General features: G+C 44.9%; 1 protein-coding gene across 3 annotated transcripts; it reads right to left on the bottom strand.

The window, feature by feature from the left end:
* Positions 1 to 1348: 1348 nt before the first annotated feature.
* Positions 1349 to 25395, bottom strand: LOC135525773 (1-phosphatidylinositol 4,5-bisphosphate phosphodiesterase beta-1-like). 3 transcript variants are annotated; one of them, XM_064953599.1, is made up of 32 exons: positions 24894 to 25395; positions 23298 to 23375; positions 22877 to 22945; positions 22491 to 22631; positions 22255 to 22334; positions 21817 to 21870; positions 21532 to 21607; positions 21263 to 21363; positions 20956 to 21119; positions 20702 to 20848; positions 9768 to 9925; positions 9438 to 9520; positions 9261 to 9345; positions 8935 to 9121; positions 8686 to 8750; positions 8450 to 8549; positions 8278 to 8362; positions 7950 to 8074; positions 7652 to 7806; positions 7386 to 7550; positions 7039 to 7138; positions 6819 to 6923; positions 6593 to 6705; positions 6344 to 6482; positions 6143 to 6205; positions 5812 to 6028; positions 5426 to 5582; positions 5273 to 5349; positions 5064 to 5153; positions 4195 to 4252; positions 1713 to 1799; positions 1349 to 1588 (listed from the first exon to the last, which is right to left on the bottom strand). In XM_064953599.1, exons 1-32 carry the CDS (start codon positions 24990 to 24992, stop codon positions 1418 to 1420), a joined length of 3594 nt encoding a protein of 1197 aa, XP_064809671.1. In that variant the 5' UTR covers positions 24993 to 25395; the 3' UTR covers positions 1349 to 1417. The 3 variants fall into 3 exon arrangements, with proteins under 3 accessions (XP_064809671.1, XP_064809672.1, XP_064809673.1); XM_064953600.1 differs by lacking the exons at positions 1349 to 1588; positions 1713 to 1799; positions 4195 to 4252; positions 5064 to 5153; positions 5273 to 5349 and having other exon boundaries at positions 5458 to 5582; positions 5822 to 6028; XM_064953601.1 differs by lacking the exons at positions 1349 to 1588; positions 1713 to 1799; positions 4195 to 4252; positions 5064 to 5153; positions 5273 to 5349 and having other exon boundaries at positions 5458 to 5579; positions 5822 to 6028.
* Between the last annotated feature and the right edge of the window lie 667 nt (positions 25396 to 26062).

The following is a 26062-nucleotide window of genomic DNA, read 5'->3' as shown; positions in this document are numbered from 1 at the left end:
TAGCCCAGGACCAGTCTTTGCCTGGGGCTAAGAACAATGCAGTGTGAAAAGGCCTAAAGAAACCTTTTCAGTAGCAACATATTTTAAGAAAAAAGCACAGACAGCCAGCAGTGGTGCAAACAGAAGCAAATTATCCACATTTTAGTGCAAAAAGGCGCTCTCTCGCCCACTGACTACCACAACACTATGACTAGATAAGAACCACATGTGGTCAGAACAACAGGACCGTGCCTCAAGTCAAGATATAGTCAATAGAATAAGAACACGTTCTTTGCTTGCCCTCATGCAACACACTGTTCAGCCACTAGACCAGCATTTCCTGCCCTCGGGACCCCAGAGGGTTCCGTTTGGGGTTTAGCCCTAACACTACACAATTTTTTTCAAATGATCAAAGCTGGATGATAAGCTGATTATTTGAATCAAACCCCACACTAGACCAAGTGACGTAGCAAGAATTTTATTGGCTTTTTGAATGGTTTTCAATCGGCAAAACGTAGTGCATGGTCTTAGGGCAGAAAACGTAGTGAATGGTCTTAGGGCAGAAAACGTAGTGAATGGTCTTAGGGCAGAAAACGTAGTGAATGGTCTTAGGGCAGAAAACGTAGTGAATGGTCTTAGGGCAGAAAACATAGTGAATGGTCTTAGGGCAGAAAACATAGTGAATGGTCTTAGGGCAGAAAACATAGTGAATGGTCTTAGGGCAGAAAACATAGTGAATGGTCTTAGGGCAGAAAACGTAGTGAATGGTCTTAGGGCAGAAAACGTAGTGAATGGTCTTAGGGCAGAAACTAAATGAAAGTAATTTGGCAGTAGTAAATTAATTAACAAACATTCCTTCATATATCTTATATGACCACGTTTTCATGACAAGGACATAAACACGGAAGTATAACGTAGGAATGCGTCGATTGCACAGGTGACAAGCCTTGTTCACATGCTAGTCGGAACTAGGAAACTCTGAAATTTCTGACTTGCTAACTGGTTGTAGTTATACACGTGCCGCGTTCAACGAATCAGCAAGTCTCTCTGACTTCAATGCTTTCAGACAACTGGGAACTCAAATTTTTTTTGCTCCAACTGGGAAAAATAGTTTTGAACGGTCATCCCACTCAGAATTCCAACTTGAAACTCTGGCATCTTTCTATAGCTCAGACTTTCCGACCGGAAAGTCACTGACATCATGAATTGACCTCGTTTTTTTCTTCAGAGTTCCCAGTTGTCTTGGAAGCCCCATTAAAGGCAGGCAAGAGTACAATGTAGGAGTATATCTCAAATCTCAACTCTAAAAAAGTTTACAATATGCTACAGATAACATAACAATACAAATTATCCAGGACTACCTTTAGAGTGCAGTAGTAAACCAGCATTTATTAAGAAGAAAAGCTCTCTTTCCATCTCCTCTCGCTTTCTGTCTTTCTCACTTCCTCTGGTCCTCTAATTCCTCCTCAGAGAGTATGTCATGGGGGGTGGAGGGCCGGGGCACGGCGTGACCTTTGACCCCCCCTTTCCTGTTCTGCAGGAAGTCCTGGATCTCCCCCGGCAACAGACAGAACTTCTCCTGGTACTCCGCCTCCACTGCACCCTGCAGCTGGTGTCAGATGTCAGAGTTAGGAGAAAGGGGTAGAGGTCAGGGGTTATAGTTAGATGCTAGAGGTTTAGGGTTAGGGTTACAGATTTAAAGGCAAGAGGTCATGGGTTATTTGGTATGTCACCTTTGGTTTCTCATCAAGAATCTGCTGCTGGATGTCTTTGTGCTGCTCCACCAGTCTTTCTTGGCGTTTTGCCTGAGCATCCTCCAGCTGGAGCAGGGAAGAGAGAGGTTACCTTCAGTGATTGGACTGCTCCATCCTGGAAGCGCTAGCACTTCACAGGAAAATAACAGTCCCAGACATCACGCTGTTGATTCTCCAATGAGAGTACACAGTGTGATGTCTGGCCACGAGCGGTGGAGGAAAAAGTACCCAATCATCATACTTGAGTAAAAGTAAAGATACCTTAATAGAAAATTACTCAAGTAAAAGTGAAAGTCACCCAGTAAAATACTAGAGTAAAAGTCTCAAGTAGTATTGGGTTATAAATATACTTAAGTTAAATATACAGTGCCTTGCGAAAGTATTCGGCCCCCTTGAACTTTGCGACATTTCAGGCTTCAAACATAAAGATATAAAACTGTATTTTTTTTGTGACGAATCAACAACAAGTGGGACACAATCATGAAGTGGAACGACATTTATTGGATATTTCAAACTTTTTTAACAAATCAAAAACTGAAAAATTGGGCGCGCAAAATTATTCAGCCCCCTTAAGTTAATACTTTGTAGCGCCACCTTTTGCTGCGATTCCAGCTGTAAGTCGCTTGGGGTATGTCTCTATCAGTTTTGCACATCGAGAGACTGACATTTTTTCCCATTCCTCCTTGCAAAACAGCTCGAGCTCAGTGAGGTTGGATGGAGAGCATTTGTGAACAGCAGTTTTCAGTTCTTTCCACAGATTCTCGATTGGATTCAGGTCTGGACTTTGACTTGGCCATTCTAACACCTGGATATGTTTATTTTTGAACCATTCCATTGTAGATTTTGCTTTATGTTTTGGATCATTGTCTTGTTGGAAGACAAATCTCCGTCCCAGTCTCAGGTCTTTTGCAGACTCCATCAGGTTTTCTTCCAGAATGGTCCTGTATTTGGCTCCATCCATCTTCCCATCAATTTTAACCATCTTCCCTGTCCCTGCTGAAGAAAAGCAGGCCCAAACCATGATGCTGCCACCACCATGTTTGACAGTGGGTATGGTGTGTTCAGGGTGATGAGCTGTGTTGCTTTTATGCCAAACATAGCATTTTGCATTGTTGCCAAAAATATCAATTTTGGTTTCATCTGACCAGAGCACCTTCTTCCACATGTTTGGTGTGTCTCCCAGGTGGCTTGTGGCAAACTTTAAACGACACTTTTTATGGATATCTTTAAAAAATGGCTTTCTTCTTGCCACTCTTCCATAAAGGCCAGATTTGTGCAATATACGACTGATTGTTGTCCTATGGACAGAGTCTCCCACCTTAGCTGTAGATCTCTGCAGTTCATCCAGAGTGATCATGGGCCTCTTGGCTGCATCTCTGATCAGTCTTCTCCTTGTATGAGCTGAAAGTTTAGAGGGACGGCCAGGTCTTGGTAGATTTGCAGTGGTCTGATACTCCTTCCATTTCAATATTATCGCTTGCACAGTGCTCCTTGGGATGTTTAAAGCTTGGGAAATCTTTTTGTATCCAAATCCGGCTTTAAACTTCTTCACAACAGTATCTCGGACCTGCCTGGTGTGTTCCTTGTTCTTCATGATGCTCTCTGCGCTTTTAACGGACCTCTGAGACTATCACAGTGCAGGTGCATTTATACGGAGACTTGATTACACACAGGTGGATTGTATTTATCATCATTAGTCATTTAGCTCAACATTGGATCATTCAGAGATCCTCACTGAACTTCTGGAGAGAGTTTGCTGCACTGAAAGTAAAGGGGCTGAATAATATTGCACGCCCAATTTTTGATTTGTTAAAAAAGTTTGAAATATCCAATAAATGTCGTTCTACTTCATGATTGTGTCCCACTTGTTGTTGATTCTTCACACAAAAAATACAGTTTTATATCTTTATGTTTGAAGCCTGAAATGTGGCAAAAGGTCGCAAAGTTCAAGGGGGCCGAATACTTTCGCAAGGCACTGTATATATGCTACAATATACATAAGTATCAAAAGTAAAAGCACAAATAATTTTAAATTATTTATATTAAGCAAACCAGACAGCACAGTTTTTCTTGTTTTGTTTCATTTACGGATAGCCAGGGGCACACTCCAACACTCAGACTTCATTTACAAATGTTTAGTGAGTCCGCCAGATTAGAGGTAGTAGAGGTGACCAGGGATGTTCTCTTGATATGTATGTGAATTGGACCATTTTCCTGTCACCATCTGCCTCTCAAAATGTAACAAGTACTTTTGGGTGTCAGGGAAAATGTATGGAGTAAAAAGTACATCATTTTCTTCAGGAATGTAGTGAAGTAAAAGTGAAAGTAGTCAAAACTATAAATAGTGAAGTACATATATCCCCCCAAAACGACTTAAGTAGTACTTTAAAGTATTTTTACTTAAGTACTTTACACCACTATCCATGAGAGACTATCTGACCCCCAATCCTTCCATCCTTACCCTTTTGATGTTCTGTACCACTTCATTCACATATGATTTGTTGATCTCCAACTTCCCCCTAACAACAGAATAATAAATAGTCATACATACAGAAATCCAGCCTCTCTTTCTGTCACACACACAAACATAGAGTTCTCTTAGCTGGGGCTTCTTCCCTATGCACTGGAGTCTCCGGTCCTCCTCTTCTCACCGGCGTGCACGCCTGGTCAGGGGCATGGAATGCGGTGTGAACTGCATCCCGTCGCTACTGGTAGTCCAGCACAATTGTACCAATCCATGAAAAAGAGCACCACCTGTTGGTCATGGTTTCCGAACGCTGTGCCGGTTTAGTATAGATTCAACTGTCCCAGAGTCCTGGTAAGAGGACTGATAATGACCAGCAGGAGACAGGGATACAATTCACACTTTATTTCACACCCAAGACAGGCACACATGACTTTACAGAGGAGAAAACTAGTTGTAGTGTATAGTGGTTTTATGGTCATGAATGCGCTAACACTAGTGATGGAATGTCCAGAGAATAAGCTGCCAAGGAGTGAGGACCATAAGTGAGTCCTTGAATGTTGGTGCAGGTTGTTAATTCCTGGAGCTGTAGTGAGAGACTGAGGTACTGATAGAAGGGGGGGGCTGTTACCCCACCAGATAGAGTCTGTGATTGGCTGACCAGGTTCCCTGATTGACTGAGTTCCCTGTAAACCTGGTCGTACCCTGACACAGAGGTGTATGAAGTGGTCACTGGACAATGGGGTCAGGTTGAGGTGGGAGATAGTACCCTACCTCAGCAGTAAAATGCTACAAAGTTTGTCTCTTCAGTCCCAGAGCCAGGGAGAGGGTTTAATGATTGAAGTTATAGGGTTTGGTACACTTACTCTTCTACCAAGTGCTTCTCTTTTGTCATAGCTTCTTTGATTTTCTCTGTTCTCCTTTTGTCCATTTTCTTTTTTAGGTCTTTCTTTTCTCTGCAAATGTGAAGCATCACAAATTATATATTTGATAGAATTATATCCAATTATATCTCTATAGTACACTAACTTCGCATCTCTGTTAAACTGATGTCTCACAGTCATATCAAACTCACTTGTCACAGATGTCTTTTAATTTCTTCATTTGGTTGTTCTGGCTTTCTTCAGTCACCGTAGTCAGTTTCTCACTCATCTGCAATAGTGGCGATATACAGTATTGGAATGTACAATTATGTAATATATAATCTGTGTGTGTGCGTGCGTGTTACCTGTTTGATGTGTTCTCGTTTGAGGTATTTCTCACTGTAGTATTGTTCCTGTCTCAACTCCAGTAGCTGTTGCTGTTGTTGTTCTCTCAGCTCCCTCAGTTGCCCCTCTCCATCCTCAAACTGCTTCAGTTCAGCCTTCCCTTCAGGTGACAAACTTCTAACACACACACACACACACACACACACACACACACACACACACACACACACACACACACACACACACACACACACACACACACACACACACACACACACACACACACACACACACACACACACACACACACACACACACACACACACCATGAGTCTGGGGTTAGGGACATCACACATACACACAACCCTACACTCTACCAGCTCTGCCAACCCTCCACCCTACCTACCTTGTCTTACCGTGTTGTTTAGTCTTCAGGAGAGCGTTGTGTCTGCGTGTGTGTTGGTTCTGAGCCTGGTTGTACTTGGTGGTCTGTTCCTTCACCATCTCCAAAGTCTTCTTCTGGTGTCTCTTCACCACATCCTTCATCTCCCTGTAGTGTCTCTTCTGCTCCCGCACTATCAGCTTGTGTTGCCTGAGCTCCTCTAGTGTGGCCGCCTTCATATCTGAACAGGCAGAGACCACACAGTGGAACACAGTCTACACACCATCTTATACGGACAACACACCACCACCACACACACACACACACACAACCCCTCCCCCTTTCTCCCTCTGACCTATCAGAACGCTCTGCACCATGTCTTCAGTCTTCGCTGCTGGTTTGGTTGGTTCTGAAACAACTAGAAAACACTATGATTGGTTGGCATGCTCCATTCTAATGAGAAAATCATTCATGTCAATACATCTGCAGTGACATTGTAGCAGTCTTGGGTGTGGCGATAGCAGATAGAAGTTAGTGGGTCAGGGTCAGGGGTTACCTGTAGTTGCAGACTGGGGTGTATTAGTCAGAGTTCTGGGTGTGACGGCAGGGCTGGGGCTGAGATCGTTCTCCAAAGGAGCAGATCGTAGGTTGGCTTTTGGCTCAACAAGCCCGGGTTGATCAGCATTAACCTCAATCTTTAATACAATATCACAACAACAGTAGCAATGTAATGGTACTTATAAATACGTACATTGTTTTTACTGTCCATAATTTTCAACCACAAAACCCTAGTTTGACCACAAACCTCTTTACTGGTCTCCTCCTCCCCTTCCTCCAGAGTGAGAGCAGCCAGCTGTTGGGACCGCTGCTCCAAGAGATTCACATACCGGATGGGGTTAGACAGCGCCTCGATTACATCTGCACACACACACAAACACATTAGGGATTAGCCTTGATACCATGTGGATAAACTGGTACTAAGCTTACATAGAGACTTCCAGGACTTAGGCATTGTCGTATACCAGACCTACCTGCAAAGGTGTCTGGGACGTAGTCCTTCACTTCAATATAGACAAACACAGCAGGCAGAATCAGAGACTGGTTCTTCTCATTCCTCAGTCCGATGTAGCGATAACCTGAGATAGATAAAACACAGTTAATAACCTGTGGACAATAGGGACTACAGAGAAAGAGATGACAAACTCATTGCAGAGGCAGTCTTTACTGATTACAGGTAAATAGAATGTTTACCGGGCCGTATGGCTGGCACAGGGATAATACGGTGACCTATGAACTTTCCTCCTTCCTCAAACGCAGCGATTCTCAGAGAGGCCAATGTGGGGAGAACCACCTGCAACAACACAATTATATACAGTCATACATGAATATACTTTAACATTATACACAATTATACAGTTAAAAGAACAGTTTTACGCAGTTATACAGTTACACTTCAATATTATACACTTGCATTCTATGGTTATACAGCTTGTTGAGTCCTGAAGAATTCTCTAGGCTTTAGCTCAGAGGGCTAACACAGTCCCATTTATGGCGTGCAGGAGACCTGGTTTCAAACCCAGTTGGTTACTGTTTCTCACCTTCTTGAAGATAATTGGCTCTTCGTCCCAGACTGGGTTGATAGCATTGCTCTGGGACGTCTTAGTCTTCAGGGCTTTTCTCCTGGTGTCCACAGGAAGACCAAACATGTCCAGCTCTATGTACACACCTACCTTCTTGTCGCTCAGAAACTGGCCTGAGATTATCTATAGGAGAGAAGCTCATTTCATAACACCAGTTTAGTCTAATCTAACTGGTTAATTAGTTAACCACAGTGTGTTGTGTTATGGTATTTTGTAACTCTTACCTTGACCTTGACAGTGTTGGCCACTATGCCGTCCACGGTGCTCTCAGCGAACGGGTCAAAGTGTTTGTCTGGTCTTCTCATGAACTCTGGTTTCAGTCTGTAGCCGCTCTTCCCATTGTACTCATACATGCCCAGATTCAACTGCATAGACAGGTCTGGGAGAGAGAGCGAGAGAGAGGTCAGAGGTTAAGAGAGGTCAATGGTTATAGGTCAAGTAAGCAGTGCTGCCTCATCTATAGTTTGTGAACAATTGCTTTTATTAGATCACATCCAAGGCAACACAATCAAAATGTCTCACCTATAGTTTGGAAGTTGAGTGCCACCAGCTGGCAGCCAGCATTCCAGAAGAGTTGTGGCATGTAGTTGGAGGAGTCCACCCTCGTGCCTTTAGGGTAGATACGACTCAACTGCTGCTTGTTATATCTGAGAGGACAGGTTAAAGACATTTACGGTGAGTAGAGTAGGGCCTTTGTATAGTCACCTGCTTTGATGAGACTAAACTAGATAGAGCAACGTGACCCCTGAGAGGAAAGTAATCAACAACACGACAAACTAATACTGGAGTTGAGTTAGGGTTCAAGATTATAGTTGGGGTTATTTAGAGGTCAGCTGAATCTTAAGGATACTCCACAAACTCCACGGGCGACTTGGTGAGGTGCTCCAGAGCTTTAGTCTCCACAAATGATGACATTTGATAGCTACGATTAACCTCTGGGGAAAGAACATAATGGTTTATTATGTGTTTGTGTGTGTTTGTTTGTGCGTGCGTCTTTGTGTATTTTCAGTGAGCCAGTATACTTTTGGAAGCCTCGAAGGAGTTGAACTTGGTGGGCTGGACATAGTTGACCAGAGTGGACATCTCCTCTGTAGCTACGGCCTCCTGTTCCTCTGCTGTCCCCTGGAGACAAAGTCATCACATTACAGGTAGCCATGTTACTCCAACCCTGACCCTTCACCTCTAACCTACAGTACATCACCAGTGTTAAAGGGTAACCAAGTAACCATGGTAGCAGAGGGCAAGCTACTAAACTCACTTCATCTGACGTCTTCTTACAGTCATCGTCATCATCATCGTCATCGTCTTCAGCCTCTATTTCACCTGAAAGAAGAGAAGAATCTGTTTACATTTTCATGAACTCAAAAAGTGACAAATGTTCGCCGACTCTTATAAAAGGCTTCTAGAGTCCCTCACCAGCTCTAATGATAGTGGTGAAAATGATGAATATGATTTTTATTGTTATCATCATTTTTATACATTAGAGCACACTTGTAGTCAGGCTCACAGGCTGTGATGTTGTTAGGAGACGAGGGTTCATCTGTTGCCTGTTCCTCTGCTGCGCTCTGGTTGGCTGGATGCTCTGCCAGTTGCTTGTTGCCATGGGCAGCCGAGGGCTTGTGGGATTTCTTGTTCTTGATGAGGATCTTACCCATCAGCTCCTGAGGACTTGGCAAGGGTACCCCAGACTCCAGCTAACAGACAAACATACACACACACACACCAACCCACCACACACACACACACACATCAGAGCGCGTGTGCATGCTTACATGTTTGTGTGTGTGGGTGTCGGTGTGGATGGGTGTGTGAGTGTGTGTGCTAAAACCGTACAGGATATTTCTCCAGTGGGTCTATCAGTAGTGCATCTCCAAAAATTGACCTACAGTATTCTGCCATCTTGGCTTGTTGCTTTGGCCTGTTAGGATTAGAGGTCAGGGGTCAGGATTAAAGAGCAGTTCACCAAAGATGTTCTAGTATATTCGCCTATTCATCTCTATGTTTACTCACGAGTCCACATGGTTTTCAAAGGACAGGATGACAGGAAAAGGAGAGGTTTTAAAAGCACACTCAGCAATGGCCTCAATCACCTCCTGTAGAGCAAAAGGAGATGTTATAGTAGTTGGTTATTTTATGTACATGTATAGAAGTTATCAGATATAGACTATATCAGTATAAAATGCAACGTTTTAGAAGCACATGGACAAGGCAAGCAGGAAACATTGTTTCTTTGTTGCAAAGACTATTCTAGCCTTAGATTAGGAATGGAGTTAGCTTTGACGCAGGAGTTTTCAGAGCATGCATATGTTTGTTTGTGTGTGTTTGGTTGCGTATGTGTACCTTAAAGCAGATCTCTGAGGTCATGGTGAAGCCGTGCGTGATGACTGGTTCCTCCTCTGTGGTCCGTCCTTTCCAACAGTCCAACTCCACACAGCGACAGCCTGCCAACATCACCTGACGGTACATCTCCACTGATGAACTTCCTGCCAGCTGCCCCGCTACACACACACACAGACACACACACACCACATTTATAAATATACATACACACACACACCACATTTATAAATATACATACACACAGACACCACATTTATAAATATACATATATACATATGGAAAGAAAATGGAGCAGGAAGAAATGGCAGCAGTTTTACGGGCACCCAACTAATTTTGCTATTATGTGGGGTTTTTTACGTTATTTGTAACTTATTTTGTACGTAATGTTTCTGCAACCGTATCTTATCTGCAACCGATCACTCACCTCGGATTAGACAAAGATTTTTTCAACAGCAAGCAAGATTCACATGATATTCTCCAAACACCCCACAGGGCCGACATCCCAGTTATTCGCAAGAGGAAGCGACGCAGGTACAGAGGACAAAGAGCCGGATGCCTGGTCAGAACCCGGAGAAGGCGACTGGGAAAGCTGCCATTACCGTCAATATTACTCGCCAACGTGCAATCATTGGACGATAAATTAGACGAGGTACGATCACGAATATCCTACCAACGGGACATCAAAATTGTAATATACTATGTTTCACAGAATCGTGGCTGAATGACGACATGGATATCCAGCTAGCGGGACATACGCTGCACTGGCAGGATAGAACAGCACGGGGGGGGGGGGGGTGTCTGTGCATATTTGTACACAACAGCTGGTGCACGAAATAAGGATGTTCTCTAGATTTTGCTCTCCTGAAGTATTGTGATAAATTTCAGGCCACACTACTTTCCTAGAGAGTTCTCAGCTATACTTCTCGTGGCTGTTGATTTACCACTACAAACTGATGCTGCTACTAAGACTGCACTCAGTCAGCGGTATAAGGAAATAAGCAAACAGGACACCACTCACCCAGAGGCGGTGCTCCTAGTGGCCGGATACTTTAATGCAGGGAAACTTAAATCACTTCTACCAAAACTATCAACATGTTGAATGTGCAACCAGAGGGGAAACAATTCTAGATCACCTGTACTCCACACACAGAGACGCGTACAAAGCTCTCCCTCGCCCTCAATTTGGTAAATCCGACCACAACTCTATCCTCCTGATTCCTGCTTACAAGCAAAAATTAAAGCAGGAAGCACCAGTGACTCGGTCTATAAAAAAGTGGTCAGATGAAGCAGATGCTAAACTACAGGACTGTTTTACTATCAGAGACTGGAACATGTTCCGGGATTCTTCCGATGACATTGAGGAATACACCACATCAGTCACTGGCTTTATCAATAAGTGCATCGAGGATGTCGTCCCCACAGTGACTGTACGTACATACCCCAACCAGAAGCCATGGATTACAGGCAACATTCGCACTGAGCTAAAGGGTAGAGCTGCCACTTTCAAGGTGCTGGACACTAACCCGGAAGCTTACAAGAAATCCCACTATGCCCTGTGACGAACCATCAAACAGGCAAAGCGACAATACAGGGCTAAGATTGAATCATACTACAACGGCTCCAACACTCGTCGGATGTGGCAGGGCTTGCAAACTATTACAGGTCTACAAAGGGAAGAACAGCCGTCAACTGACCAGTGACACGAGCCTACCAGACGAGCTAAATCACTTCTATGCTCGCATCGAGGCAAGCAACACTGAGGCATGCATGAGAGCATCAGCTGTTCCGGACGACTCTCCGTAGCCGACGTGAGTAAGACCTTTAAACAGGTCAACATACACAAGGCTGCGGGGCTAGATGGATTACCAGGATGTGTGCTCCGGGCATGTGCTGACCAACTGGCAGGTGTCTTCACTGACATTTTGAACATGTCCCTGATTGAGTCTGTAATAACAGCATGTTTCAAGCAGACCAACATAGTCCCTGTACCCAAGAACACAAAGGCAACCTGCCTAAATGACTACAGACCCGTAGCACTCACGTCTGTAGCCATGAAGTGCTTTGAAAGGCTGGTAATGGCTCACATCAATACCATTATTCCAGAAACCCTAGACCACATATGTCAGAGTCAAGGCCCGCGGGCCACATCCGGCCCGCGAGAAGGTTTTTTACGGCCCCTGGGATGATCTTGATTTATTATTAGAACCGGCCCGCAGACCGCAGCAAGCCGGCAGCCCGCAGATCTTTTACACGCACCAATACTACATTTCCCACAATGCAACGGTGACGCACCGAGCAGTAGGCTGCTTCATTTCAATATTTATTGGCACAGCAGTCGTCAGCATCCCAGTAAAATTAACTTTCAGATACCCATCAAAAATGGCAAAACGGAAGGTGGACACTGAGAACCGGGGTTTCAAACAAGGTGGGAGTCGGAGTATATGTTCACGGAGGTAGCTGGAAAACCTGTGTGTCTTCTGTGTGGAGAAAGTGTGGCGGTACTGAAAGAGTATAATCTGAGACGACATTATGAAACGAAACACGCGGACAAAAACAAGAATATGGACATGGAACAAAGGCTACAAAAGGCAGAGGAATTAAAACGAGGCCTCAAATCTCGACAGGCTCTGTTCAAAAAAGCCAAATCACAAGGCCAGGCTGCTGTCAAGGCCAGTTTTATTTTGGCAGAAGAGATCGCTAAATCAGCCCGGCCATTTACGGAGGGGGATTTCATCAAAAACTGCATGATTAAAGTTTGTGACGAAGTTTGCCCAGAAAAAAGGCAACTCTTTTTAAATGTGAGTCTGAGCAGAAACACCATTGCCGAGAGAGTAGACCAGTTGTCCATCAATCTAAAAGAGCAGCTTGTGAAAAAGGGAAAAGATTTCATTGCATATTCCTTGGCTGTGGATGAGAGCACCGACATTTCTGACATTGCCCAGTTGTCAATTTTCATCCGCGGAGTGGACTCCAGCCTAAGCGTGACAGAGGAGTTTTTGGCTTTACGTCCTATGCATGGCACAACTACGGGGCATGATTTGTATGAAGAGGTGTCAAGATGTGTAAATGAGATGGAGCTGCCTTGGGAAAAACTCGTGGGTTTGACAACCGACGGAGCACCTGCGATGTGTGGACACAGGAGCGGACTGGTGGCGAAGATACGGGAAAAGATGCAAGAGGAAAACGCGACAGGTGAGCTGACAGCTTATCATTGTATCATACACCAGGAAGCGTTGTGCGGTAAAGCCTTGAAAATGGAGCATGTAATGAGCATCATCACGCGCACAGTTAACTTTATCAGAGCCAAAGGTTTGAATCACCGCCAGTTCAAGGCATTTCTGACGGAGTTAGAAACGGAGCATGGTGATTTGCCTTATCACACAGAGGTGCGATGGCTAAGCCAGGGAAAGGTGCTTCAAAGATGTTTCGAGCTTCGTGAGGAGATTTGTCTGTTCTTGGACAGCAAAGGGAAAGACACAACACAACTCCGAGACGAAATGTTTCTGTGTGAAATGGCTTTTCTGTGTGACATTACGAGTCATCTGAATGCAATGAACTTGCAGCTGCAGGGTCGGGATCATGTCATCTCTGATATGTACAGTACAGTGAAGGCATTTAAAACCAAACTGACTCTGTGGGAGACGCAGATGCGGAAAGAAAATTTGAGCCACTTTCCCAGCTGCCAGACCATGAAAGAGAAGCTCTCTACCAGTGCGTTCCCGAGCGCACAGTTGGCTGATAAAATAGGTATGCTTGCCGCTGACTTTCGACGCCGATTTGCTGACTTTGAAGCACAAAAAAGCAGGTTGGAACTGCTCGGTAACCCATTTGCTGTTGACGTGGAAAGCTCACCACCAAACCTCCAAATGGAGTTGATTGACCTCCAATGCAATGATGCACTGAGGGCAAAATATGCGGCAGTGGGTGCTGCGGAGTTCGCCCGTTTCCTCCCCGACACAATGCCCCAGCTGCGCATCCAGGCTGCTCAAACGTTGTCTATGTTTGGCAGCACATACCTGTGTGAACAACTTTTTCTTTGATGAACCTGAACAAAACATCACACAGAAGTCGACTTACTGCTGAACACCTCCACTCAATTCTGAGGATTTCCTCAGCTCAGAGCCTTACCCCGAACATTGATGAACTTGTGGAAAAGATGGGACACCACCAAGTATCACCCTCAACCTCAAACAAGTGAACATTACTGTGCAATCACATATTTAGAGTTTTTACTCAGTTCAAGTTTAAAAGTTAAAGTTTAATATTTGTTTTCACTGCATGTTACTTCTCCTTAAACAAAGTGTTGTTTTTGATTAATAGATTTTTGCACTTTATTTTATTGTATTTCAATCCAATTATATTTTAAAAATATTTCAGTTGAGTGGATGATAGAAAATTGCTATTATTGTTTTTTTCTTTGAAGTAAATTTAGCCCACTTTTGCTAAAATAGAAAATATAGGCTACTGATGGTGCCTTGAATACCGGTTTCTTTCATTTAATGTTCATGTTATGGGGATTTTTATATAAAGGAAATTTGTCTTTTGTGTCTGTTGAAAATTAAAGATTACTGACAGAGCCATAAGAAAATATTGCTTTATTTATCTGATCATATTGGAATATATTTGTTAGGTTTTCAGTAGGTTCAATTAGGTTCACTAGACTATATGCGTCATTTAAAAATTTTTCAATGAACATTCGAACAGTCCGGCCCTCGGCTTGTAGCTAAATTTTTTATTTGGCCCTCCGTCCATTTGACTTTGACACCCCTGCCCTAGACCCACTCCAATTTGCATACCACCCAAACAGATCCACAGATGATGCAATCTCGATTGCACTCCACACTGCCCTTTCCCACCTGGACAAAAGGAACACCTATGTGTGGAAGGACCACTAGAGGGCAGGCTGGGCTCACGGATAGTAGCCCAACAAGGCATGGGAGACAAGGTAACCAGAGTCAATTAAGCACAGCTGACGGTACTAAATGACATACTCTCCTTCCCCTATAAAAGAGAGAATGGAACCAGCAGAGAGGGGGGAAAACTATCTCTGGAAGATGGCCACCGTTTATACTCGTTTATTCCACCTTCCCGCTTTAGAGTGACACCCAATTACTTGGTACGCTCACATTGGTGGAGGATGCGGGCATTAGGTGGACGAGTGACACAAGGATAAGTGAGTAAATCAAGATTCTTCCAGTAGACCCGGAGGAACCATTCAAGAACGATGGATAACGCCCTACTACAACAATTGATCATGGCACAGCAGACAACCATAGAACTACGGCAACAACAGCTGAGCCGACGAGAAGAACCTAGAGTTAGGCCAAGAGCGGCTGCTCACGCCATCTTAACTCGTCTCTCCAAGGAGGTTGATATTGAGGCCTTCGAAAGGACGGCCACCTTGGAAGAGTGGCCGCCCACAGAATGGGCTAGCTCATTAGCTCCTCTTTTGACTGGGGTGGCTCAGGAAGCCTATTTTGACCTGGATTCCCGCAAAGCTGCGGACTATGGTCGACTAAAAACCGAGATCCTGTCCCGGTACCAGCTGACTGCCACAGATAGGGCTGTAAAGTTCCATCAATGGACCTATACAGCTGATCAACCCGTCCGTGCCCAGATCTTCGCCTTAATACGACTGACGAAACAGTGGCTAGAACCTGGAAAGGGAGTAGGACATGTGATAGAGACTCTCGTAGTGGACAAGATATTGAGAGAATTACCCAGTGACTTAAAAAGGGTTGTGGGGCAAGCCAACCCGTTGTCAGCCGACAACATAGCCCAGGCGGTGGAAACATATCGGTCTACAGGGGAGTTGTTAAAAAGTGACAAGGAGGAACGGAAGGAGTCTTCCAATCCCGTACCACGACTCACCCCGGCTCGCCCACCACCGAAACGTCCAAGCCCCCCCCGGAGTTGGGAGAAGTCAACAACCACACAGCAGGGTTGGTGTTATAAATGTCAGTCTCCCAACCATTATGCCCCACAATGTCCTAGCAAGGATGAGCCCATGTCACGGAGTCATCACTGCCTACCCCCACACATCCCGTTTTGAGGGGGCAGGATCAACACTGTTGGTTAGCAGAGATAGCCCCAGCCTCAGAGATTCCGGTGCGAGTCGAAGGACAAGATGTGGTAGCTATTCTCGACTCGAGAAGTATGGTTACGTTAGTAGAGGAGCGGATGGTGACCTCCGCAACACTGCTACCAGACAAAGTAGCCGTATCCTGTATCCATGGAGACACCCACTATTACCCCACTGTGAATCTGCCTATTCTCACTCCAAAAGGAAGGTGTACAGTCAGGGCAGGGAAAGTGCCCCAGCTGAAGGTGCCATTATTGATCGGGAGAGACTGTCCCCTATATAAGGAGCTTTGGCAGATGACGTTATGCACGGGAAGAAGGGGGACAGGAAAGAAGAGAAAATCCAAGCCCGAGGTAGTAGTACTACAAGGAGACGTAGCCGCGTCCTCGTCCTCTGCAGCAGAGGAAGAAATAGCGACCCAACGTTTACGACAGATATTCCAGGAAACCACCGATGAAGACACCTGTGAAGGGTTATACACAACGCAGGAAGGAAGGAGCAACCAGGCACTAAGGGATATATTTGAAGCTCCATCCGAGGAGGGAACCTGGAAGGGATTCTCCTCGGTCACCCCTGATGGGGATGTGGAACAACCTCCACATCCCTCTACCGAGGTCGACCTGCCCCAGGAATTAAAGGGACAGTTCGGCACCTCGCAGCATAGAGACCCAGACCTAAGGGAGGCCATGAGGAAGGTGAAGGTGATCGACGGGAGGAACGTTGACGGATCAGGTGAACCCCCTCATCCTTACTATGCAATCAGGCGGGGTCTCTTATACTGGGTCGTACGACGAAGGGGGGAAAACCAGGAATTACTAATGGTGCCTAGGCCATACAGGGATACAGTTCTACAGTTAGCCCATTCCCACGTCCTAGGAGGACACCTGGCACGAGACAAGACTATTGACAGAATCATGCAGAGATTCTATTGGCCCCGTGTCACCCGAGATGTGGCCAGGTATTGTAAGACGTGTGATCAATGTCAACGTACAGCCCCACGGCAACACCTACGCAACCCTTTGATTCCTCTCCCCATCATAGAGACTCCCTTTGAACGCATAGCTATGGACCTCGTAGGACCCCTCCCAAAATCCGCCAGAGGACACGAGTACATCCTAGTGGTTATAGATTACGCTACCAAGTTCCCGGAGGCCATACCCCTGCGTAACATGTCGTCAAAGGGAATTGCCAAGGAGTTATTCATGATGTTCTCTCGTGTGGGCCTCCCCAAGACTATCTTAACCGATCAAGGAACCCCGTTCATGTCCCGGTTGATGAAGGACTTGTGTCGGTTATATCAGGTTCAACAGATATGTACAAGCATATTCCACCCTCAAACAGACGGGTTGTGTGAACGCTTGAACAAAACAATTAAAAGCATGTTGAGAAGAGTGGTGTCCCGAGACGGTAAAAACTGGGACATGCTTCTCCCACACCGTGGGGAATGGGAAAATACGCCAGCAGGCAGAGAAGACCAGGGCAATTCGTGACTGGCCTCGACCCCGGACCAAGCGAGATGTTCGGGCCTTCTTAGGGATAACAGGATATTATTGCCGTTTTATCCCGGGATATGCAACCATTGCCAACCCCCTCACGAACCTCATCAGGAAAAACCTGCCAAACCAGGTAGAGTGGAAAGACGAGACGGAAGAGGCCTTTCAATTGCTAAAAGATGGCCTGTGTTCTGATCCCGTTCTACAGGCTCCGGACTTCTCACAAGAGTTCATTGTGCAGGTCGACGCCTCAGATACAGGGCTCGGGGCCGTACTAGCTCAGGGTAAAGGTGAAGCAGAGAAGCCGATTCTCTTCATTAGTAGGAAGCTCAGCGATCGGGAACAGAGGTATGCTACCGTAGAGAAAGAGGCCTTAGCCATCAAGTGGGCCCTCGATTATCTCCGGTACTATCTACTGGGTCGGAGGTTTGCATTAGTTACTGACCATTATGTTTGGAGGAAAAAGGGGGACACTTCCAAGCCGAAGAGCACCATCCGAACAGTGAAGCACGGGGTGGCAGCAACATGCTGTGGGGGTGCTTTGCAACAGGAGGGACTGGTGCACTTCACAAATTAGATGGCATCATGAGGTAGGAAAATTATGTGGATATATTGAAGCAACATCTCAAGACATCAGTTAAAGCTTGGTCACAAATGGATCTTCCAAATGGACATTGACCCCAAGCATACTTCCAAAGTTGTGGCAAAATGGCTTAAGGACAACACAGTCAATGTATTGGAGTGGCCATCACAAAGCCCTGACCTCATACCTATAGAAAATGTGTGGGCAGAACTGAAAATTGTCAGGACCCGGTTACGAACCTGGGTCTCCGGAGTGAGAAACAGTCACTTAACCAACTGAGCCACGAATAGTCAGCAGAACCCAGAAGATGAGGCAGACACAGCAGTACTTAAGACGGTGTATTTAATAAAGTAAAAAAGAGAAGTCCTTAAATACAAAAATGGCAAATCCAAAAGGTGGTAGGAATAGCACAAAAAAGCCTCAAGAGACACTCAAAAACAAAAACAGAATTCCACAAGAGCATCCACCGGAATCGACAGGAAAACACAGAACACTAGGGCTGGGTGCTAACATACAAACACAGAGCACAGAACTGAGGGAAACTAAGGGTTTAAATACAATCAGGGGAAACGAGGTACAGGTGCAAATAATAATGGGGAACAAGGGAAAAAACATAAGGTCAAAAAGCACAATGGGGGCATCTAGTGACCAAAACCCGGAACAACCCTGGCCAAATCCTGACAAAAATAGAGTGTGCAAGCAAGGAGGCCTATAAATCTGACTCAGTTACACCAGCTCTGTCAGGAGGAATGGGCCAAGATTCACCCAGTTTATTGTGGGAAGCTTGTGAATGGCTACCCAAAGTGTTTGACCCAAGTTAAACAATTTAAAGGCAATGCTTCCAAATACTAATTGAGCGTATTTAAAGTTTGTTTCTGACCCACTGGGAATGTGATGAAAGAAATAAAAGCTGAAATAAATCATTCTCTCTACTATTATTTAATTTCACATTCTTAAAATAAAGTGGTTTTCCTAACTGACCTAAGAGAGGGACTTTTTTACTGGGATTAAATGTCAGGAATTGTGAAAAACTGAGTTTAAATGTATTTGGCTAAGGTGTATGTAAACTTTCGACTTCAACTGTACATATACACAGACACACACATTTATAAATATACATACTGTCACGCCTTGACCTTAGATATCTCTGTTTTCTATATATACTGCTCAAAAAATAAAGGGAACACTAAAATAACACATCCTAGATCTGAATGAATGAAATATTCGTATTAAATACTTTTTTCTTTACATAGTTGAATGTGCTGACAACAAAATCACACACACTCCAGCCATATGAGGTCTAGCATTGTCTTGCATTAGGAGGAACCCAGGAGGAACCCAGGGCCAACCGAACCAGCATATGGTCTCACAAGGGGTCTGAGGATCTCATCTCGGTACCTAATGGCAGTCAGGCTACCACTGGCGAGCACATGGAGGGCTGTGCGGCCCCCCAGAGAAATGCCACCTCACACCATGACTGACCCACCGCCAAACCGGTTATGCTGGAGGATGTTGCAGGCAGCAGAACGTTCTCCACGGCGTCTCCAGACTCTGTCACGTCTGTCACATGTGCTCAGTGTGAACCTGTTTTCATCTGTGAAGAGCACGGAGCGCCAGTGGCCAATTTGCCAATCTTGGTGTTCTCTGGCAAATGCCAAACGTCCTGCACAGTGTTGGGCTGTAAGCACAACCCCCACCTGTGGACTGCTGGAGGTCATTTTTCAGGGCTCTGGCAGTGCTCCTCCTTGCACAAAGGCGGAGGTAGCGGTCCTGCTGCTGGGTTGTTGCCCTCCTACGGCCACCTCCACATCTCCTGATGTACTGGCCTGCCTCCTGGTAGCGAATCCATGCTCTGGACACTACGCTGACAGACACAGCAAACCTTCTTGCCACAGCTCGCATTGATGTGCCATCCTGGATGAGCTGCACTACCTGAGCCACTTGTGTGGGTTGTAGACTCCGTCTCATACTACCACTAGAGTGAAAGCACCACCAGCATTCAAAAGTGACCAAAACATCAGCCAGGAAGCATAAGAACTGAGAAGTGGTCTGTGGTCACCACCTGCAGAACCACTCCTTTATTGGGGGTGTCTTGCTAATTGCCTATAATTTCCACCTGTTGTCTATTCCATTTGCACAACAGCATGTTAAATTTATTGTCAATCAGTGTTGCTTCCTAAGTGGACAGTTTGATTTCACATAAGTGTGATTGACTTGGAGTTACATTGTGTTGTTTGTGTTCCCTTTTTTTTGAGCAGTGTATTTTGGTTAGGTCAAGGTGTGACTAGGGTGGGTACTCTAGTTTTTTGTATGTCTAGGGTTTTTGTATGTTTAGGGTTTTTGTAGGTCTAGGGTTTTTTGTATATCTATGTTGGCCCAATCAGAGAGAGCTGTTTATCGTTGTCTCTGATTGGGGATCATATTTAGGCAGGCCTTTTCCCACTTTCTGGTGTGGGATCTTGTCTATGTGTAGTTGCCTGTTAGCAATATTTTGTATAGCTTCACGGTTCGTTTGTTCGGTGTTCATTCTTTTAATAAAGAGAATGTACACGTACCATGCTGCGCCTTGTTCTCCTTCATACAACGAACGTGACACATACACACAGACATTTATAAATATACATACACACAGATACACACACACCACATTTATAAATATACATACACACAGATGAAGTAGATTTGTCATCAGCTTCCAAGTGCGATTGTGTGCGAGTCAACAAATGATAGTCGTGTGCGTGCATGCGTGTGCTCATGTGTACACGTTTGTGTGTACCTGTGAGGTAGGTGTTGTGTGAGGAGTTGATGAAGTAGTGAGACAGAGGGAAGGTCATGTCTTCAGACTGGTCTAACTTCTCAGGCGGAATCACTCCATTCTCATCAGACACCAGGTATCTGCTGAACCCCTCCAATGTGATCAGCCCTACAGGACACACACACACACAACGGAGGGTTATACACACTCACACAATCATACACACACTCAGGTTTACACCCAGGCACAAATGCATGCACACAAAACACGCACACCTTGTTTAAGCAGGCTCTGGATGAGTTCATATTTCTCCATCAGGGTCTGTGTCTGAGAGGGTCTGAGAGGAGGATACAGAATCTCATTCAGACGAGGATCTCTCTGCCTCTCGTTAATAAACTCTGTCATCTGATCCACAGACAGGTAAGCACCCTTAGCACCCCTGCAGAAAGAGAGAGCGAGAGAGAGTCAGGAATTAGTGACAGTACATACTGTTGAGAGAAGACAGCTGAGTTCTGGCTGAGGACAGATGTGAGAAAAGGTCAGGGTTTAGAGTTGAGGCCAGGAGGTACTGATAGTACTTACTGCTGAGAGAAGACTGAGCTGAGTTCTGGCCGAGGACATAGGTGGGAGAGGAAAGATCTGTAAACGTCAGGGGTGAAGTCCTCAAGGGGAATAGAGTTGCTCTGCAAAGGAACACAAATACAGCTGAGATGAGTCAGGTCTCAAGAAGTGATGATTTTAATAATTGGCTTGAATGTGGGAGGAAAGAAATACCACTTAAAATACCACCAGTACTACCAATATTGTATAGTTTGTCATATTGTATAATATTCTATAGTTATAATGTATACCCGTCCAAAGGGTAAGTTGCAGTGTTCCAAGGCCGTCTCCACTCTCTTTTTGTCTGCTGAGAACATGCGGACGATGCTGGGTAAAAGGGGCGGGACATGCACAATATCAATCAATCCCATCCTACAGGATTCACAAGAAGTTAATCAGCAGACACGGGAGTGATGATCAGTGTTCGAAGGTATGGGCCCTGATACAAGGTGATTTATATAGATAAGTGATTCTGCACAACACCTTGCTCAGGACGACCCCCTAAATATATTGAGGAACCAATGGGATTTACTCACTTCTTCACTGGGATCCGCCCCTCTGAGTTTGGCTGCAAGGTCAGTCTGACGTATCTGTTAGAGAAAGAATGGGAAAAAGGGAGTGAGAAACTGAAGAATAAACACACCTCTGTCACGCCTACATTTCCATTGATCTCCATCGCTGTCACGAATCAGGCTGACACCAATGTTTCCCTTTAAAGCTGGAATCCGTAGCGGTGAAACTGCCACTTCAGTTTACAATATTACAACAACAAAGGCGTTGCTTAAAACAACGAACACTGTTGTTTCTCCTTTGGACAACATTGCACCTCATTGCATGATAGAACAGAAAGGTTAACATGACGTTGGATGCTCCTTTCATGAACAAAACCAAAACAATAACAAATACGCCTGGGAGGACCACTGTTTAACCTACTGCAGATTCAGCTCCAAAATGAATTTTCCTGATAGACTCACGCTTTTTCCAGACTGGTTTCTCTGTTCATGTTGTGACTCAGCAGGTTGGATGCCAGAGAGAACAGCTCCTCAGCCCACTCCTATACAACACAAAGCGAGAGGGAAGAACATTCTCTGTGTGTGTGTGTGTGTGTGTGTGTGTGTGTGTGTGTGTGTGTGTGTGTGTGTGTGTGTGTGTGTGTGTGCGTGTGCGTGTGCGTGTGCGTGTGTGTATGTGAATATGTATGTGTGTGTACCGTGGCCTCTTCCTCTTGCAGGGCCATGAAGTTGAGGTATGTGATGTTGACCATGTCCGGTCCTGTGACTACGGTCAACAGACGGTTCTCTATACGACCGACCAGGTTCCCCACATCAAGCAGCTCACGCAGCTTCGCCTCCTAGGGAGGACAGCAGGTCAGAGGTTAGAGGTCAGGTTCAAAGGTTAGACCATGGGTGTCATCTCCAGTCCTCAAGGGCAAAAAAAATGTTTTCATTTCCGCCTAGTGTTTAATTTATCAGTGTTACTGATATGTATTGTTAATTGGCTGAATCAGACTCTGAATCAAAGGTAATGATGTAAACCAACAGGAGCTTGATTTTACACACCTGGGTCAAGTGTTTGGATGTCATGGGGGTTACGTACCTTTGGTGTTTTGGTGCTCTTCCCTGTTCTGGCATCCTTTATATGGGTGATGTCTAAAAACTCTGTCTCCTATAGGAGAGATAGAGGTAAAGAGAGAGAGAGAGGGAGAGAGAGAGTAAAGACATGAGAGAAGGAGTGAGAGGGATGTTATAATATTCATCACTCGCTCTAATCAACACATGCACACACAGGGGGGGACACACAGGTGCTAATCAACACACACACACACACACACACACACACACACACACACACACACACACACACACACACACACACACACACACACACACACACACACACACAGGGTGACTAAGCCCCAGTAAGAAGAAGCAGGATACACAGTAGGAGTCCCAACGTGAGAGATAGCATGGTGTCATCTGTCCTCTGTGTGTCTATGTCTCTGTGTGCATGTGTGTACCTTGTTCTGATCAGTCCAGTGAAGAAAGTATCCGTGTGGATCCACAGTCAGGGTGATGGGAGTCACTGTCGAGAGATCCTGACCACACGGAGACAGATATTAGCACACACACACACGCGCGCTTGACGTTGGTGGTTGTGATAACATATGTAATGTGCATTTTAATATATTGCATTGTGATTTCAGTGTGTGTGCATGTTTGAAGTTGAGTTGGGTTTGAAACGGGCATTGCATAAGCATGAATGACTCTGGTCCCGAATGAACGTTCTCCTAAGAAATATAAAGCGACACGCACACCCACGCACAATGCCAATAAGGCCCTCCCCCGCCCTCCATTCAGCAAATCGGACCACAATTCCATCTTGCTCCTCCCCTCCTATAGGCAGAACCTCAAACAGGAACCCACAAATGCTGATGCTCTAGATACTCAACTAGTCTAAAGAAGGTCAGTTTTATTGCTTATTTAATAAGGGCAACAGTTTTCAGCTGTTCTAACCTAACTGCAAAAGGGTTTTCTAATGATCAATTAGCCTTTTAAAATGATCAACTTGGATTAGCTAACACAACATGCCTTTGGAACACAGGAGTGAAGGTTGCTGATAATGGGCCTCTGTACGCCTATGTAGATATTCTATAAAAAATCATCCGTTTCCAGCTAAAATAGTCATTTACAACATTAACAATGTCTACAATGTATTTCTGATAAATTTGATGTTATTTTAATGGACAAAAAAATGTGCTTGTCTTTCAAAAACAAGGACATTTCTAAGTGACCTCAAATTTTGGAACGGTAGTGTATACGTATATATATTCTTAATCCGGTCCTTACTTACTGTTTTCACACAGTTGAAGTGTACCTATGATGAAAATTACAGGCCTCTCTCATCTTTTTAAGTGGGAGAACTTGCACAATTGGTGGCTGACTAAATACTTTTTTTGCCCCACTGTATGTGTATTTTGGGTATATGTTGTGGAACTGTTAGATATTACTTGTTAGATATTGCTGCACTGTCGGAGCTAGAAGAATATGCGTTTCGCTACACCCGCAATAACGTCTGCCAAACACGTGTATGTGACCAATACATTTTTTTTTGACACACGCACACACACACACACGCACACGCACGCACACACACACACACACACACACACACACACACACACACACACACACACACACACACACACACACACACACACACACACACACACACACACACACACACACACACACACACACACACACACACACTCTCTCTTTTTTAGGTGTTGGAACATCTTAGCTAATTGAGGAGGGATTTAAACCATGGCAGTTACCATAGCAACAGGCCAGCACATTTCTCTTTATCCATGCTCTGTGCTTAAAACCTTCAACACACTTATACACACTCTTGCAAACACACACACTCTTGCAAACACACACACAGCAACTACGTTAAAACATATTTGCAAACAACATTACATGCGCAATCACAACCACAAACGTCAAGTGTGTGCACATTTTTATCTTAAATGTCTGACACTTCTCGCTGCTAAAATCAGCACAAACTACACACATACACAGAGACACACAGACACACACCCACTGATACTCACATCGTCCCATTTCATGAAGCGGCTGCCATTCTTCAGAGTGTCGGGGACGGTCAGCGGTTTGAGCTTCAGAGCATGTGTCCCTGGCTGAGCCCCTGCCATGGTACACACACACCTCCAACCTGCTGTGCGGGAAGTCCTCTTTAACCTGCCTTCTAGTCTTTCTCCTCTCCTGTCTTGCTCTCCTCTTCTCTCCTCTTTAGTCAGTAGACTGAGAGGGTTGGATGATAGTGAGCTAGTAGTTACATCACTGAAACAAGCTGCATATCTGTCTACAATCAACAGTCTCCTTTGTCCTGTATAATCAGTTCTTCTATAGAATCAACAGTACACTCTCTCTTTAGTATAATGTGTCCTACTGTACTAGCTGAATAATGTCTTAAGGTTATCCTTCTAGTATCGCTGTCCTCTTGCATACCTAGTGTATATCTGGATAATATAGTACAAGCTGCATAAAGCCTTGTTCTATCTGTCTGCTATCTCTCTTTGAGACAGAACTGCTACTGCCTCCCCACACTGACTCACTCTGACATGCTTGTTGAGCCTGCACGCCCACACACACACAAAGACACACAGAGAGAAAGAGAGAGAGAGAATATAAAACCAAATAGACTGTTTTTGGATCCATAATAAGTCTATTTTCATGTATCTAATTTCTGATCAAATAATCATCAAAGACAGTAGAGGGTTTGGGCTCACATGTACAGGACCACACCATAAGACCATACATACCTGTACAGGTTTTCCAGCATGGGTGGTTGAAAGGGTTTGGATCCTAAACAACTTGACCTGTGGCTGGTGTGTGTGTGCAGGACTACTGCAGGAGCTATTTCAGCTCTAACTCTCCCACTCCCTCCTCACGTGGTGAAGAGCCGTGAGTGTGTGGGCGAGCTACAGCATGTATGTAGTTTATATGGTATGTGTGTGTGTGGTTGATATGGTGTGTATGTAGTTGATATGGTGTGTGTGTGTGTGTGTGGTTGATATGGTGTGTGTGTAGTTGATATGGTATGTGTGTGTGTGGTTGATATGGTGTGTGTGTGTGTGTGTGTGTATGTAGTTGATATGGTGTGTATGTAGTTGATATGGTATGTGTGTGTGTGGTTGATATGGTGTGTATGTAGCTGATATGGTGTGTATGTGTGTGGTTGATATGGTGTGTATGCACTTGA

This window comes from Oncorhynchus masou, chromosome 32 (assembly GCF_036934945.1).
Source record: "Oncorhynchus masou masou isolate Uvic2021 chromosome 32, UVic_Omas_1.1, whole genome shotgun sequence".
Lineage (NCBI taxonomy): Eukaryota > Metazoa > Chordata > Actinopteri > Salmoniformes > Salmonidae > Oncorhynchus > Oncorhynchus masou.
Note: the sequence above shows the minus strand (reverse complement) of the source record. Positions and strands in the feature narration are given on the sequence as shown.